The 15,501-nt window shown below is 43.0% G+C and overlaps 1 protein-coding gene across 2 annotated transcripts in view; it reads left to right on the plus strand.

Moving 5' to 3' along the window:
* Positions 1–11,009, plus strand: part of LOC116831679 (cis-aconitate decarboxylase-like) — a 35,613-nt gene extending 24,604 nt beyond the window's left edge. The window contains exons 2-7 of one of the 2 annotated variants that reach the window (XM_075069000.1): positions 3,202–3,431; positions 4,467–4,521; positions 7,178–7,365; positions 7,996–8,088; positions 8,482–8,687; positions 9,951–11,009. In XM_075069000.1, coding sequence (XP_074925101.1) covers positions 3,360–3,431; positions 4,467–4,521; positions 7,178–7,365; positions 7,996–8,088; positions 8,482–8,687; positions 9,951–10,869 — 1,533 coding nt within the window. In that variant the 5' untranslated portion in view covers positions 3,202–3,359 and the 3' untranslated portion in view covers positions 10,870–11,009. The remainder of the gene's footprint in view (positions 1–3,201; positions 3,432–4,466; positions 4,522–7,177; positions 7,366–7,995; positions 8,089–8,481; positions 8,688–9,950) is intronic. The other variant, XM_075069001.1, reaches the window with a different exon arrangement.
* The last annotated feature ends 4,492 nt before the right edge of the window (positions 11,010–15,501 follow it).

Consider the following 15,501-nt stretch of genomic DNA (forward strand, 5'->3'; position numbering starts at 1 on the left):
CAAACTCCAGGACTGGGTTTGGAGTTTGTACAGCAATGTGGGTCCTGTTGCTAGTTGCTAGCGCAATGGGGTCCTGTTGCTACTTGCTACCACAATATAAATAATTATAATCCCCATGCAGTTCAGAGCTTCTTGGTTCTAACACTGTCTCAATCCTACAGACAGACCCTCTTCATTCCCTTGATTATCGCTTCCTCTTGTCTTGACTGTTATAGTTTTGATAAATCCATCATGGGTGCGCTGGAGCTGACAGTTACATTCTCATTCTGAGCTGTGAGCTTACAGTGCCTTGTACAGCGCTAGTCTCTCTGTCTTTCCCCATGTCCCCCGCCCCTTTCAGCTGGAATTTCCCAGCTCCTGGTGAGTTACGGTTATATTTCAAACCCAGAATTTCCATTCACCTGCACATCTCAGTCTCATGAGCAGGAGTTTGTTCTGTGGAGGTTTCCCCAGGACACAAAGCCTAAAATAAAATCCCACTTTTTAAAAATTATTATTGTTTTTAGAGCAGTAGGTGACCTTAAGGAGCTGGCAGTGGGAGAGGTGAATGGTACCCATTCCCAACCATTTCCAAATATGCCTCTTGGAAAGAATGCAAAGAAAGCAGAGCTGCTATTGATATAAGAAGAGAAAATAGCATATGGCAGATGCTTCTCTAGGGCAAGGAACAAGCAGGAAAAATTGAATAACTTTGGCCCCAATTCAGCAAAGATACTTCAGCATGTGCCTAACTTTAAACGTGAGTATTTCTGCTTCCTGAACTGACGCCTCAGTGCTATTGCAATGATTGGGACCCTGGCTTAGTGCACTGCACAAAAAACTCATTTTTCTTCCCTTTCACACCCATTACAAGGGCTCATATTTTCACGAAATCAGGGAACTAAGTAGAGATGGACCAGCCTGGGTGCAATAAACACTGCACAGATCTTTACCTAAAACTCTGACTCGAATCTGTGCCCAAAACTTTCAAGAAGTTTGAAAAAAAAAACAAACAAACTTTGGTTAACATTTTAAAAATAGCTCCCCCACTCCCTGCTTTTTGCCCTTTTATGACCTAGTAATCCTTCTGTTAATTATTTAATTATAAGAAAGATTAGACCTCTGCATGAGTGTACTCTTATAACAGAGAGCATTTCAAGGTCCCATTTAAAGAAAGCATCTTGGTTCAGGAAGAGTGCATACACACATGCTTAATTTTAAGCAGGTGCTTAGGTGCTGTCCTGAGTTGGGATTGAATGGTACATCTACACTGCAGCTGGGAGTGTACTTCCCAGCTCAGGTAGACAGCCATGTGCTAGCTCTGCCTGAGCTAGCATCCTAAAAATTACAACATAGCCCTAGGTAGCATAGGCAGTTGCTTGGACTAGCCACCTGAGTACAAACCCACCTGGAGTTGAACCACAGAGTTAGGCTCCTCTAGATGTTTTGGTCTGAAATAGATCAAACCTGGTGGCTTTCCAGGTGTGCTGCAAAAGGCATTTGTTTGATAGGATGTCTAGAGAAAACTGAGGGTATGATAAAGTATGTTAAAGGCCCACTGAGTTCTTGTAGAACTGATTTTAATGCAACTGAGAGTTAATTCACTGTTACTTCAGGTCCCCATGCAAGGGAGCGGAGATGGAAAGGGAGTGGGAGGAAGTATACAGAAATACAGGAAACGGAATCTGGCATTTATGTGTGTATAACAATTCTTTTCATCCCCTTTTCAGGTTCCTAGGACTCCCCATTTCTACATCCATCTCATGCTGAGAGACCAGCATTAGGTAATAGAGACTAGTCCTACCTCTGCATCACACACCATATGGCATGTTGATATTCACCCAAAGCACTAGACACCTTCTCTCACTTTCCATTAGATCATACTGTCCAGGATACAGCATAAAGAAAGACTTGGGCTGGTCTTAGGGGTATGTCAAACAAGTGGCTTCATGGAAACATTAGAGACACTTGTTGATTCAAAGAATGACCAGAGTCACTAATCACTGCTACACCTTTCATTTAGGACAGCCACTGCCTGTGGCACTTCCTAAGTACCTGTTCCTCTGCCTGCACATCAGTAGTGCTGATAACATCTCTGCTTGCTTTCTTATGCACCACGGTGAGGATGGGGTTCCTAGAGCATCTCTCCTCCGAGCTAAAGTCGGAAAGTTGCATTTTATGAGTGAAAACCTCAGCCACAAACATCCCCAGCTTTGAACCCAGATGGGGTTGATATAGTTTAGTTTTCTATGGTGAGGGTATCTTTGGCCTGCAGGCCACATAGCAGCATAAGGCACAGTAAACATCTCCTTTATGCAGTGCATGAGCTACCCAGATCTCCACTTCCCCAGTTTAGACAGCCCGTACTGTCCCTTAACTTGCCATCTTTATGATAAGAATCTCCTCTTCCTCCCTCGGGCCCCATCCCTCTCTATTACATCTCGGCAGCCTCATTTGGTTCAATGGCATTTCACAAGTAAACAGATCTGTTGCTTGCTGATAAGCCATTGCAAACAGTATCATCCTTGAAGGAAAATGTAATGACACAGGGTCTGCCACCGTTGCTAGTGAGTGGCACCTTACTGGACTGCACTGAAGTAAATGGGATGCTCACACAAAATATTGTACATCTATGCAAAGATGAATAGAAGAGCATAAAATATTATCAGATACATTTTAATTCCAGTGAAATTTTGTTCCACATTTCACTGTGGGACACTTATCTCCAGTGATTGTTTGCTGCCATTTTATATCATAAAGATAATGACGTTGTATAGAGCTATGCAAAGGTGTGAAATTAAACAATTTCTGGGTAATTACATGACAGGTGTTTAACGGTGCACAGCAACACTATACAATGGTTAAAAAAAGAAGTACGTATCATAACCCAGATCTTCAACTGGTATAAATTAGGATGAAGTCAACCGAGCTACACTGATGTACACTAGCTGAGGTGCTGGCCAATGGTAGATGTTTGATAGGGAATTAAAGGTTATCTATGTGTCATACTGCGGAGTTAATCATTGTATTAAATTAGCACTGTATATATAATAATTTGTGTAATATGAAATTTTCCCATATTCCATTTGTCTCTGGGACCAGTGAAACAAAATGTCATTGACCTAACATGTCACAGACATGACTACAGTACTTGTTAAATAGGAATAAAATGTTCAACAAAATCCACAATAATGTACAACATCAAATTGATTTGACTTCTAGATGAATCTGATGAAGAACCTGCAGAGCATCAAAAGCTAAAATGGAAGAGCTTATGATGGAAAGAAACAGAATTATAAGACAACGAAGGCAAATAACAAAACAGAAAATAATACAATAGAACCTGCAGCAAAGAATAGCTCATATGAAACCTGTCTCTCATGCATGAGTTACCTGCAATGAAGATACTTCAGCTGAGCGGCAGCAAACTTTCTTCTCCCTATCATTTCCTGGTAAGAAACAGTTTTATAGTCCTCATCAGAGAGTAGGAGGAGTCAGGGCAGATTACTTCACACATTGACACCTTTGGTATTTTAGAAGCTGAGTTTTCCTTTAATTCGATCACTCCTTTATTGTCCTAGCTGTTTTTTTTCTTCTTAGTATTTCCTGAAAAGATAGGGGTTTTCCTTCAATCTACTGCCCCATAACTGGAAAAAACCACAATATGTAGCCCCTATCAGCCCAGCTGCTGATGTCACCAGTGTTGAAATTCATTTGTGACAAACACAAAGGCAAAATTCAAATGGCATTGGAAGGGTATATAAACCCTGACACCAAACAGACACCTCTACCATCGCTTGAGGAGACCTTCCCAGTGCTCAAGAGAAATCAATAGACACATTTAGAACCATCAGAATGGTCTACTCAACTTTACAGGTAATGCTATTTCATACTGAAAATCTATCCCTAGCTCATTCAGTTGTTTAGGTGTTTTGATTTTAATTAGGTTTTGGGGAGCTCCTCAGCTGGTTTAAATTGTCATAATTCCACTGACTTCACTGGATCTATGATCATTTAATTTTACACTAACTGGGGAGCTGACCAATGTTTAAAAAATTAGCTGGTTTTCATTGACCTACCTTTTGACCTACTAAAATGGTCCATGTTTTATCCATTTCTTCAATGTATTCCATGTATTTCTGTATAGGGGTATAATGTTTTTATGAATGATCTGTACTTCATATTCTTAATATCTATTCAGAATTTGTCCTGTTCCTACTTGTAAGGGCTTGCCTGGCAGTTCTGAATCTTTAAAAACTTTATCCTGAAAATTCCAACAGAGTGCTTCCCTTCCCTGATTGTTCTTGGCACCCATACAGGACTGGTTTCTAGTTAGCTAACAGCTTTGGAACAGGGTTCAATTTACCTACTTCTTGTTTGAACTGTTACTTTTTTTACAACTGAGGATTTACAATGCAAGCAATGAAAGTGTTCTTAAAATGCCTGGTTGCTTTATATGACAAACAGTATCTTTCTCTTGTCTCTAGAGATCCCAGAAGGTTTTAGCAGCTTCCCGACAGGTACACAAAATTTCTGCTCAAGGTTTGTATCTCTCAGTTAAAGAAACGTTTCTCTTTCTCTCTTTTTTTAAAGTCTTCTGATATGTCAATATGTAAACATAATTCACAGGAACTGGATTAAACTTAGAAAAGTATCTTAAATTCGTGGAAGCCAAAATGTATTAATTGTTAATTATTATTATTATTGTTGTTATGATTTCACTTAAAGACCAGTTTAAGTAAATTATTATTACATTTCAAGCTGAATTAACATGAACAATATAATATATAGGTAAATAAAGGTGATTATCAGCCCTGTATCAAAACACACATTTACCTATTTTAGAGCCAAATTATGCCGTTTTTATTTGGGCAGAGCTCCCACTAATGTCATAGGGAATCTTGCCGGGAAAAAGACTATAAATATTTCACTTGTACTATAACCATGTACTTAAATGTTTAAATGGTAACTATCCTATGCTATCCTATGCTCCTGCATTCTCATTTATTATATGTTTGATCTAGGACTAGTTATTAAAATTGTTTAGAATAATTCACTATGTGGTCCTACTCATTTTATGATCCTGTTATTCTATTCCCAGCTACAGTGGTATAAATCCAGAGTTCCTCCACTAACGTCAGAGAGCAGAATTTTTCTGTATAGATTTTTTTTTAAGTACTAGAGATTCTCATAGTTGGTCATTGTACCTTTTTTCATGTTTACACTAGATGCAACAAATGTTGATCAAAGAAAGTGACTAAATAAAAAAATACAGTAATTAAAAAAAATCCATGGACAACCATTGACTCTAGCCAAGTCCAAGCCATACGAACTTTTTATTAACCTCTTATTTTTAAAGAGTGCATATCACAGATGGGGGAAAAAATGCTGCTCTCAATATTTATATACTGATGGGAGGGTGTATAGATATTTCTTTACACGGAATTTCCAGAGAACGTTTTCCTGTAGTGAAGGAAGCTATGAGAAATTTCTACTGAAATGCAGCCGCAGTCATGCTTTTCCTACTATATATACAATGTTGCTTTGCATCATTGCTTCCCTGCCTATTAGTAAACTGATGCTTTATTTGTCCCATGCCTGGGATGCACTCTAGATCTATGGAGGGGATACAAATGTGTAAGGCAGAGGTTTGCAAACCGCTACATGTGGTAGGTTCATAGTGCAATGTTTTATACAATCTCTATACATATATGAATCACTGATGAGACTCACAGCTGTCTTCACAAGTGGAATATGAGCCTCTGGATTTGAGTGAGACTCATACATATTTTTAGACAAATTGTGGGTCAGTTGCCATGATATTTGAAAGTGAAAGTTTCAAATGTGACTTTACTCCACATTAGAGCTGTTCAAAGACATTTTGACAGAACAGCATTCAGTCGAAAAATGCAATTTTATCAAAATCCAAATTTGATGGGAACATATCAATCGTGACGAAATGTTCATTTTATTTAAATAATGTTGAAATGTTTCATTCTGACTCTCATTTAGAACCATTTCATTTTGGTCTTATATTAAAATATTAATTTCAGTTTTTCAAAATAAAATCCCTACAATTTTAAAATAAAATGTTACTTTCAATATAACAGTATGTTTGTAAATGCAATACATGTAATATTATATATGTAATATGTTACATCATGTTGTAATGTTTTGACAGTATCAAAATGAAATGATTCAACATCTATTAAACCAAAACATTCTGATGGTCCCAAACTGAAAACATTTTGGCTTTTCTTTCTGGTTCAGAATGAAAACAAATTTCAAAATGTCAGTTTCCCACGGATTAGAAATTCCACTTTCCAACCTGCTATATTCTAAAATTGAAACAGAAGTAGAAATAGAAATGACAGTGCATGGTGGCTGGATGCCATACCGCTTGTCTGGCCATTAAGATGACCTCATAGACCCAGAGACTGCACTTCCACCTCCCAAACACACACATGCACACACGCACACACAGACACACACATTTGGGCAATCTGAATCTATTTCTTCAGTTTCGGCTTGTTCCTGCCTGGAGATGAGAGCTCTGGTCTGAACCAGCAAAGCACTTAAGGAAGGGTTTTCTGTTACATGGCGCCATTGACTTTAGTAGGGCTATCATGGGCTTCAGTGCTTTGCTGGATTGGTCCAGAGTGCTGAGCACCTTGCAGGATTAAGCCTTTTATGCTGCTCCAAATTAAACCAACAGAAGATGCTGGATCTAACCCTGCTCTCCTGAAGTCAAGGTAAGTTTTGACATTAACTCAATGGGAGCAGGACTGAGCCTATTTTATTGAAATATATCTAATTCATTCACCAGGTAAAGGAGCAGGCACCTCATTTGTCTCCTCTGCCCCCACACATGGGAAACTGAGGCACAGAGCTTCTAAGTGATTTGCTGAAGGTCACACAGGGCAGGAACACAAACTAGGTCTCCTAACTCCTAGGCTTACCTCTTTACCACTAGACCATCCTTCCTCTCAAAACAAGGGCTATGGAGGTTCAGCCACATTCACTCACATTAGGTAGTGACTCACTCCCTGAGCAGCTCCACTGAAAACAATAGGACTCTTTGACAAGCAGGGTACTAGTTCATGGGAGCAGGGGTGGCACAATGGGGCCTACATGTTAACCCTTTGGGTCCAGTTCCCCAACTTGGCTGATCCTTGCCTCTTTCTACCTATCCCCACAGTGCTGGAGAAGACTGCTGCAGAGGAGACTGTGACTAGCAGCTTTGCATCCTTCATCCATGGAGTCCGGCCAGAGCACCTGTCTGAAGTTGTTCGTCACCGGAGCAAGAGGATGATCCTTGACAGCATTGGGGTTGGCCTTGTGGGCAGCACAACTCGTGTGTTCAATATCGCCCTGCGGTATTGTCAGGTAGGAGCAATACCTAACCATGCCCTTCTTGCCATTAATACGGTACTGCTGTGCTGCATGGGCAGAGAACCAGCACAAAGTCAATGCGGTGCTTAAGCCTCTTTTTTTATGGCGTAAGTGGGATGTAATCATGCAGAGCCCTTGCAGCAGGATAAATTGCTCTTTCAATGCACAAAGTCACAAACATGGGCTCATTTCCCCTGGAAAATGTTGAGGCTGACACCAAAGCTCTTGCTGCCAGCAAATGGATCACAACTTTTCTCTACAGAACAGCAGCAAGTAACACTGTGAGGGAGAAAACAGGACGTGCTGGCTGAAATTAAATTCCTAGAGATCAATGATTGGAAAAAGCCATTGTTTTTGGCTTCCCCGCATACACTGATAGCAAATTCCTTTGCTAGCCACATACTTTCAGATGTTCAGGTTAGTTTAATGGGGGAAGAAATTAAGCCCTTTAACTGAAATTTCATTATGTTTTTATTATGATAAGACTGTTTATCTGAGAGGTGCCCATTGCCTGGAATCCCACATGGTGAAAATAGCACAGAGGCACCACAACTGCTTTGGGTTACTAATCTCAGAATGCAACAGTGCCTTGCTCTCCCTTACTGGATTCTCTCCCTTCTACAGGAGCTGTATGCTTCAAATGCCGTTAGCACTGTCTATGGCAGGAAAGGGCTAAAGCTGTCCCCTACACTGGCTGCCTTCACTAATGGAATTGCGGTAAGGCTTTCTCTTCCAGAAGAAGCTGTTTAATGGGACGGAATGCTTTGGGATAGCCATACCCCCTGATGTACCTGAAACACCAAACACTGGTACTGGCCTGTCATGTGACTGAGGTATGGGCCTTTTGTGACTGGGACCAGGAGAGGTAATTGAGACTCCAAAGGGAAGTTCATATGTCTCTGCTCTGTATTCCTGTGAGTGGCACTTTGATCATAGTGCCAGTTAGCACCACTACCCCAGTGATGTTGTTATGAAATTCATTATTAATATTAGGAGCTGCATGTGTATTGTAGTTACACCTGGGAGCCCCAATCATAGACCTGGACTCCATTGTGCTAGGTGCTGTACAAACATGATTTTCACCTGGCTGTTGCCTCTTCCCTGTGGCAGGCTCACTCTATGGACTTTGATGACACCTGGCACCCTGCCACTCACCCTTCAGGGGCTATACTGCCCGCTCTTCTAGCAGCTTCACAGATGCTACCTCCGAGCTCCAAACCCAATGGCCTGGACTTCTTGCTAGCATTTAATGTGGGCATTGAGGTGCAAGGAAGGCTCATGCGTTTCTCCACAGAGGCTCACAATATTCCTAACAGGTAAATCTATTGTGCTTCAGTGAACAGGGCAGTGTAGCTTAGCAAGAGTTAGCATGCGGCATAGCAAATCAAATCAGAATTTCTGGAGTAGAGCCAGACCCATCCTATGTGTGATTCACTTAGCACTGCAGTCTAGAGGCCACCTTATTAAACTCTTTGGGAATCTGCAAAGGAGAGACACTAGCCCAAAACAGCCAGTCTCTCTCAGAGTAAATGATATTACAATAGTCATCTCATCTATAGGTCTGCACGAACAACAGAGATTTTGGTTAGCTGGTGATTTTGAAAAATAGGGAAAAATTGTTTTCAGGTCAGCCTGAAAACAAACATTTTTGAAATTTTCTGCTGATCAAAAAGTCATTTTTTTTTTGGTTTTGGGTTGAATGAAACATTGGTGTCACTGAATCTACATTTTTTTTGTGCTGAAAAGAAGTTTGGGGTGAAAGTTTTCCCCCAGATCTATTTTAATCAATAGCTACAGTGTGTGGAACACGGGCTAGCGGGCTTATAAAAGGATTCAGCGAGGAGTGTACAAATTTAGGTCTAAATCCTTGATCAATAATAATTCCCAGTGAAGCCAAACTGCTGACACTAAGGAACTCACGGTTTGGCCCACACCCTTGCGGGTGGTTAGGCATCATTAATCCAGCGTTGCACCTTAAGGACCTCTGATGACCTTACTATAGTCCTCTGTGATGGGGCAAATGCCAGCTAACTAGTTCTGAGGAACAAACACGAGGTCACGGTGAAATCACACTCCGTTCACTCTAGTTTGTCCTTTGTTCTTAATGTCCTCAGAGGTTCTGTCACAGAGTAGATCTGTACTGTCAACTCACTCACATCCACCATTAGATAGCAGAGCTTGGTCTCCTCCCATGTGTCATTGGCACCTGCCAAGCGTGGGTGTGAAACTTCACCAGATCAGAACAGTAGCATTTGTCATCCACTCTGCGCTAATGTGAGCAATGATACCTGGTGCCAGAGAGCGGGGAATCAGGCCCTACGTATTTAGATTCTTATGACTCAAAGCAAAAATGGGATGCTTAGGCTCACTCTGGTGTTTTCCCGCTCCCATAGTAAATCAGCATCAGTGTCAGCAGAGCAACAGCTTACACTAGCGGAGGGTCTGGCCCGCTGTTTTGCAATGGTCTTGATGCCATGGGCATGCCCTTCAGTGGCACTTGAGGGCTCCCTACGCAAGAGGCAGGCAGGCCTTTCCAGCCCCCTGCTGTGGTGAGATCATTGCTGTGGTTTCCCTTTCAGGTTCCATCCTCCCTCTGTGGTGGGCACCATGGGCAGCGCAGCTGCCACAGCAAAGCTTCTTTCTCTGAATGTGGCCCAGTGTGCCCATGCCTTAGCAATTGCTGCCTCCCTGGCAGGGGCACCAATGGCAAATGCAGCCACTCAAGCCAAGCCCCTGCATATTGGCAATGCCACCCGCCTGGGGTTGGAAGCGGCTCTTCTGGCTGCCCGGGAGATGGAGGCCAACCCCCTCATTCTGGATGACATCCGCGGGTGCTCTGGATTCAGTGCATTCTATGGCGACTATCAGCCCAAACCACTGCCCCTGCCAGCAAACAGCCATGAGTTCCTCTTGGAGAAGCAAGACGTTGCTTTCAAACGTTTCCCAGCCCACCTAGGGATGCACTGGATTGTGGATGCTGCCGCGTCAGCCAGGAACCTGCTCGTCAACTATTCCGGCTCCTTTTCTCCCTCTCTGATCCGTGCCATTCTGCTGAGGATCCCAGTGTCCAAGTACATCAATAGGCCCTTCCCAGAGTCTGAGCACCAGGCTCGACACTCCTTCCAGTTCAATGCCTGCACTGCCCTGCTGGATGGCGAGGTGGGCCTCAACTCCTTCAGTGATGGCTGCATCCGTCGTCGGGAGCTGATGGAACTGCTCGCCAAGGTGCTCGTAGAGCACCCTGAAGACAACTTAGCCAACTTCGATAAGATGTATGGGGAGGTAGCACTGGTCCTGGAGAATGGAGATGTGCTGACAGGCAGATGTGACACTTTCTATGGGCACTGGAGGAAGCCCCTAAGCAGAGAATCGCTCCTGAAGAAATTCCGATCCAATGCGTCTCACGTGCTCCCAGAGGACAAGGTGAACAGCATCATCACGACAGTGGAAAACCTGGAGAACCTGCCAGACAGCTCCCAGCTGGCCTCCAGCCTGTAAGAGCACGATGTTTAATGAGTGAAGCATCATCACATTGGAACACTAATTCCCTTCTTTCAAGGACAGAGTCTTTCTATCATTCAAAGTGAACTGCAGAGCAAAAATGAAGTCCAAGCACAGATTTCAGCACCTAATGACCCCGTTAGCTAGGCTGTGAAAGTGTGTGTGTGTGAGAGAGAGAGAGAGAGAAAGAAGTATGTTTTAACAAATACTTGGTGCTGCTTGATTTGCTGAAGGTATCCCAAGACAATACCTAGAAGTCTTACTGATCTCCAAGAACGATGCATTCTGGGATATCTGTGAACCAGTATCTCCAATAGGAACAGAAGATTTTTTCCCCAAAAAGATTAATTAAAACTTATTTCTGTGCAGAAATAAGTCAGTGAGGATTCTCAACACCAAAATTTGTGTTTATCTTAATGTTCACCTGCACAGTCAACCTATGGAACTCTTTGCCACAGGATGTTGTGAAGGCCAAGACTATAATAGGGTTCAAAAAATAACTAGATACATTCATGGAGGATAGGCCCATCAATGGCTATTAGCCAGATAGGCAGGGATGGTGTCCCTAGCCTCTGTTGCCAGAAGCTGGGAATGAGGAACAAAGGATGGATCACTTGATGATTACCTGTTCTGTTCAGTCCCTCTGGGGCACCTGACATTGGCCACTGTCAGAAGACAGGATAATGGACTAGGCAGACCATAGGTCTGACCCACTATGGCCATTCTTATGTTCTTACACTTCTCTTAATGTTCATCTCTGCTCTTCCAGTCATCTTTTAGATCATTATTAGTTAGTTTTGCTGGTCAAACAGAAAATATGGCAGCATTAGGGTCAACAGCCAGGTATTCTAGACCCAACAAATGATATATAAATCTATTGATCAATGTAATGTATGATAATTTAATCTTTGATTGAAAAATCTTGCATCGTTTCAGGTTACTGTTATATACTGTATGGTAAGACACACATCACTCTTTATATAAGGAGATATAGTAATATACAATGTATACAACATGTTCATTGAGCAGAAAGGGGATTATTGAGTAATGCTACATGTTTCCAATATGCTTTTCGTGCAGGCACATTTTATATCCCTTGGATGAAATTACGTGTACAGAATATTATTACTTGGTGATGATTTTGATAGAGCTAGATTCTCTGCTGTAGTTAAGGATGTGGGCTGGTTCCAAACGTGTGCCTTTGCCAGCATGGGGGAGTTCATGGAAACAAAGAATTTCCTTGCCACTTATTTATTTTTTAACTGTCTACCTTGCTGCTAATCCAGACTCTTATGTCATTTTATTTATACAGCTCTTTCAAAATAAAGACTTGAAGGATAAGCTTATTTGCGGAAATATTTATTGCTACAATGTATTCATCACAAGAAATCCTTGCTTTATTCCAAATCCTTATAAATAACGGTCTACTTGAATTGTGGGATGATTGTCAAAAAAATTGCAGCTGAGTTGCAGACAAGCCATGGAAAATTGCAGGAAAGTAATAATGGACATTATTATTTATATTATTACTTTTCTGTGATTTTCCGCTGCTGGCCACCTGGAGCTGAGAGCGGGTTCTTCTGCTGTCTAATATTGCAGAATCCACAATTTCTGCAATATCGCAGGTTAAGTAGGGCCTTAGTTATACAAGGATATAATGGCTTTTACAGTAAATGGTTGGCCACACCCATGGATGGGGTAGTACAATGCACATAATTCTGCAAGAGGGCTAGCTAGGAGTCTGACACTGAGATCAATCACTGGTCCGTATGTTGGAATCTCATGGGCCAGATCCTCTCAGCATGCCTACGCCAATGGTGATACTTAGTAAACGGCTGAGGGTTTGGCCTATGTTTATCTGTTGAGGAATTATATATCTCTGTTGTCAAGTACAGGCTGAAGTGTCCAGGTAAGACAAGACTGACTGTTAGTCACTGAGATCTGACAGTGGCCAAATATGATCTTCAATAAATTGCCAAGAGTTTGTCTATAATACAAGTGGTTTACAATTAGTGCCCTTCTATGCCAGATGTAGGAATTTAATTGGTTAAATGCCTGTCTTAGCTTACCAGAAAAGTTTCAGGTATTATAGCGCAATTACCCAGATATTCACATTGATTACACCTTCAAAGCCACTCCTGAGCAAACATTAACCCAAACAAAATAACAATCCTCCCCCATGATGAAACTCAGTTAAGTTGGACATTGTATTTCATTTTCTGCTTCGTTCTGCTGGTGGGCACACAGTGGTTTAAAACCCTGAAGCTGTTCTGAAGATGGCAATACACTGTCCTCACACTCACATCAGAAGGATCACAGCTGGTAACAAATTAATCTCTTGCTCAGTAGTTACCACGAAGCCAGCAAAACCTGGGGAAGGCACAGAATTGAGCTCAGGCTCGTGCAGCCTGATGTATATTGGCATATTGCCAGTGACTACAAAGGAGAGACGCCAGCTCACTCCAGCTGAAGATATGGCTCTGAATTGTTAATATTTACAATTTTGGTGTCATGTAAGGGGCTGAACCTGGCAAGATCGTGAAAACCAGAAACTCCCATTCAATTCTGCAGAGCTCTGTAGAGATTTCCTGTAAATGTTCATCTTTTTTTTAAAATGCTCCCTTTAAAAACAAACACACAATCTCTTGAGCTACTGAGTTTTTTAGCTGGGGGAACTGTATGCTGAGAACAATGCATTCAGGAAAATTAGCACCAGGTTCTATTTGCTAACGTGTTTGGTTTTTTTTCATCTAAGTAGCCCATAGGCTTTGTGCTAGCCATATGCATTAGGGGTGATTTTCACCCCGTGACTGTTATTTTGAGTCTTTGCTATTCATAATTCCAAAATAATTCACACCATGTGACTGGTAAACTAAGTCACATGGTCTTGTTTCTTTCTCCTGGATGGATGACTCCTGAACCCATAAAGAACTTTACAATTCACCATGTGACCACTTCCATGAACATTCAGAACACTGAGCTCTTTTCCTTTTTTCATTCCTCCCTGCTCTGCCGATGCATAGCTCAGAGACGATCAGGTGGAATTTGGCAATTGGTAATGTCTGACTAATGCCACACATTAGAGTTGATAATCCCAGATGAGCATCAGCAGAGTATTAGGGAAGATTTTCACACTCTCCATTAAGAACATAAGAGTGCCAGGTAAGTCCAAAGGTCCATTTAGCTCTGTAAACTGCCTTCTGACACTGGCCAATGCCAGGTGCCCCAGGGGGAATGAACAGAACAGGTAATCATCAAGTGATCCATTCCCTGTCGCCTATTGGTCCATTCTTGTACTGGGTTGGAGGAGCAATAGGTGGATCCACAGTTGATTGATGGGATGGCTCCTAAGCACTTCTTCCCTTCACACTGTCCCCCTCTCAGAACTCTTTGCTTTACTCAGGACCTGCAGAAGGCTACATGCTTGGACATGAAAGAGGAGGCTGGGCTGGACTATTGCAGGATGGTGACCCCCCATCCCAGACTCTGATTCACTCATGCTCAGGTGTGAAAACCTCAAATGATTTCTCTGGCCTCTCAAGGACATGGAAAAGCCGAGCAGAGCTATTTCAGGCTGCAGAGTAAATCTAATCAGAAAGAGTGGCTGGATAGTCCAGCGTGGGAGCCTCCCCTGTATTTGGATTCTATCCGCTGACCCAGTGTTGGGAGTTAGTAAGACTTTCACTAACGTACTGTGACAAAGCTCCTCCTCTACCTTGGTGGATCCTGCGCTTATTGGCTGATTTGTTCACCTCAGTGATCTTCCCCTCTGGTGGAACCCACAGTCTGGGTCAGCTCCTCCTGTGTCTGATAAGGAGTTGGGAGGTTTGGGGGGAACCTGGGCCCGCCCTCTACTCCGGGTTCCAGCCCAGGGCCCTGTGGATCGCAGCTGTCTATAGTGCCTCCTGTAACAGCTGCATGACAGCTACAACTCCCTGGGCTACTTCCCCATGGCCTCCTCCAAACACCTTCTTTATCCTCACCACAGGACCTTCCTCCTGGTGTCTGATAATGCTTGTCCTCCTCAATCCTCCAGCAGTACACTCTCTCACTCTCAGCTCCTTTGCTTCTTGCTCCCAGCTCCTCACACACGCTCCTTCTCCTCTGGCTCCTCCCTGCCTGACTGGAGTGAGCTCCTTTTTAAACCCAGGTGCCCTGATTAGCCTGCCTTGATTGGCTGCAGGTGTTCTAATTAAAGTAGCTATCTCTACTGCCTTCTAGAAAGATCTTAATTGGCTCCAGGTGCCTTGATTAACCTGGAGCAACTGCCATTTGGTTACCAGGGTCCTAGGGATTTGTTTAGCCTGGGGCTAACATACCTGTGAGGGAACAGAACCCTGCTTCTCCTGGGGCCAGGAGTAGCTCCTCTCCCTTCGACGCGCTCTGCTGTGGAGGAAAGAGGGAGAGGGCTGCTGCTGCTGCTGCTGCTGTTCCTGCTGGGCGCTGGGCCCTCGCTGCTGCTGTGCTGCTGCTGCTACTGCTGCTGTTCCTGCTTCTGCTGCTCCCCTGGCTGGGTTAGACACCACCACCCACCCCCTCTCTCTCTGCTATCAGCTTGCTGGCTGGCTAGTAGATTCCCCCCCCCCCCCTCGGTTCCTGCTGTTACTCCACCTACAGCCCTTGAGGGGA

Source organism: Chelonoidis abingdonii, chromosome 8 (assembly GCF_003597395.2).
Source record: "Chelonoidis abingdonii isolate Lonesome George chromosome 8, CheloAbing_2.0, whole genome shotgun sequence".
Lineage (NCBI taxonomy): Eukaryota > Metazoa > Chordata > Testudines > Testudinidae > Chelonoidis > Chelonoidis abingdonii.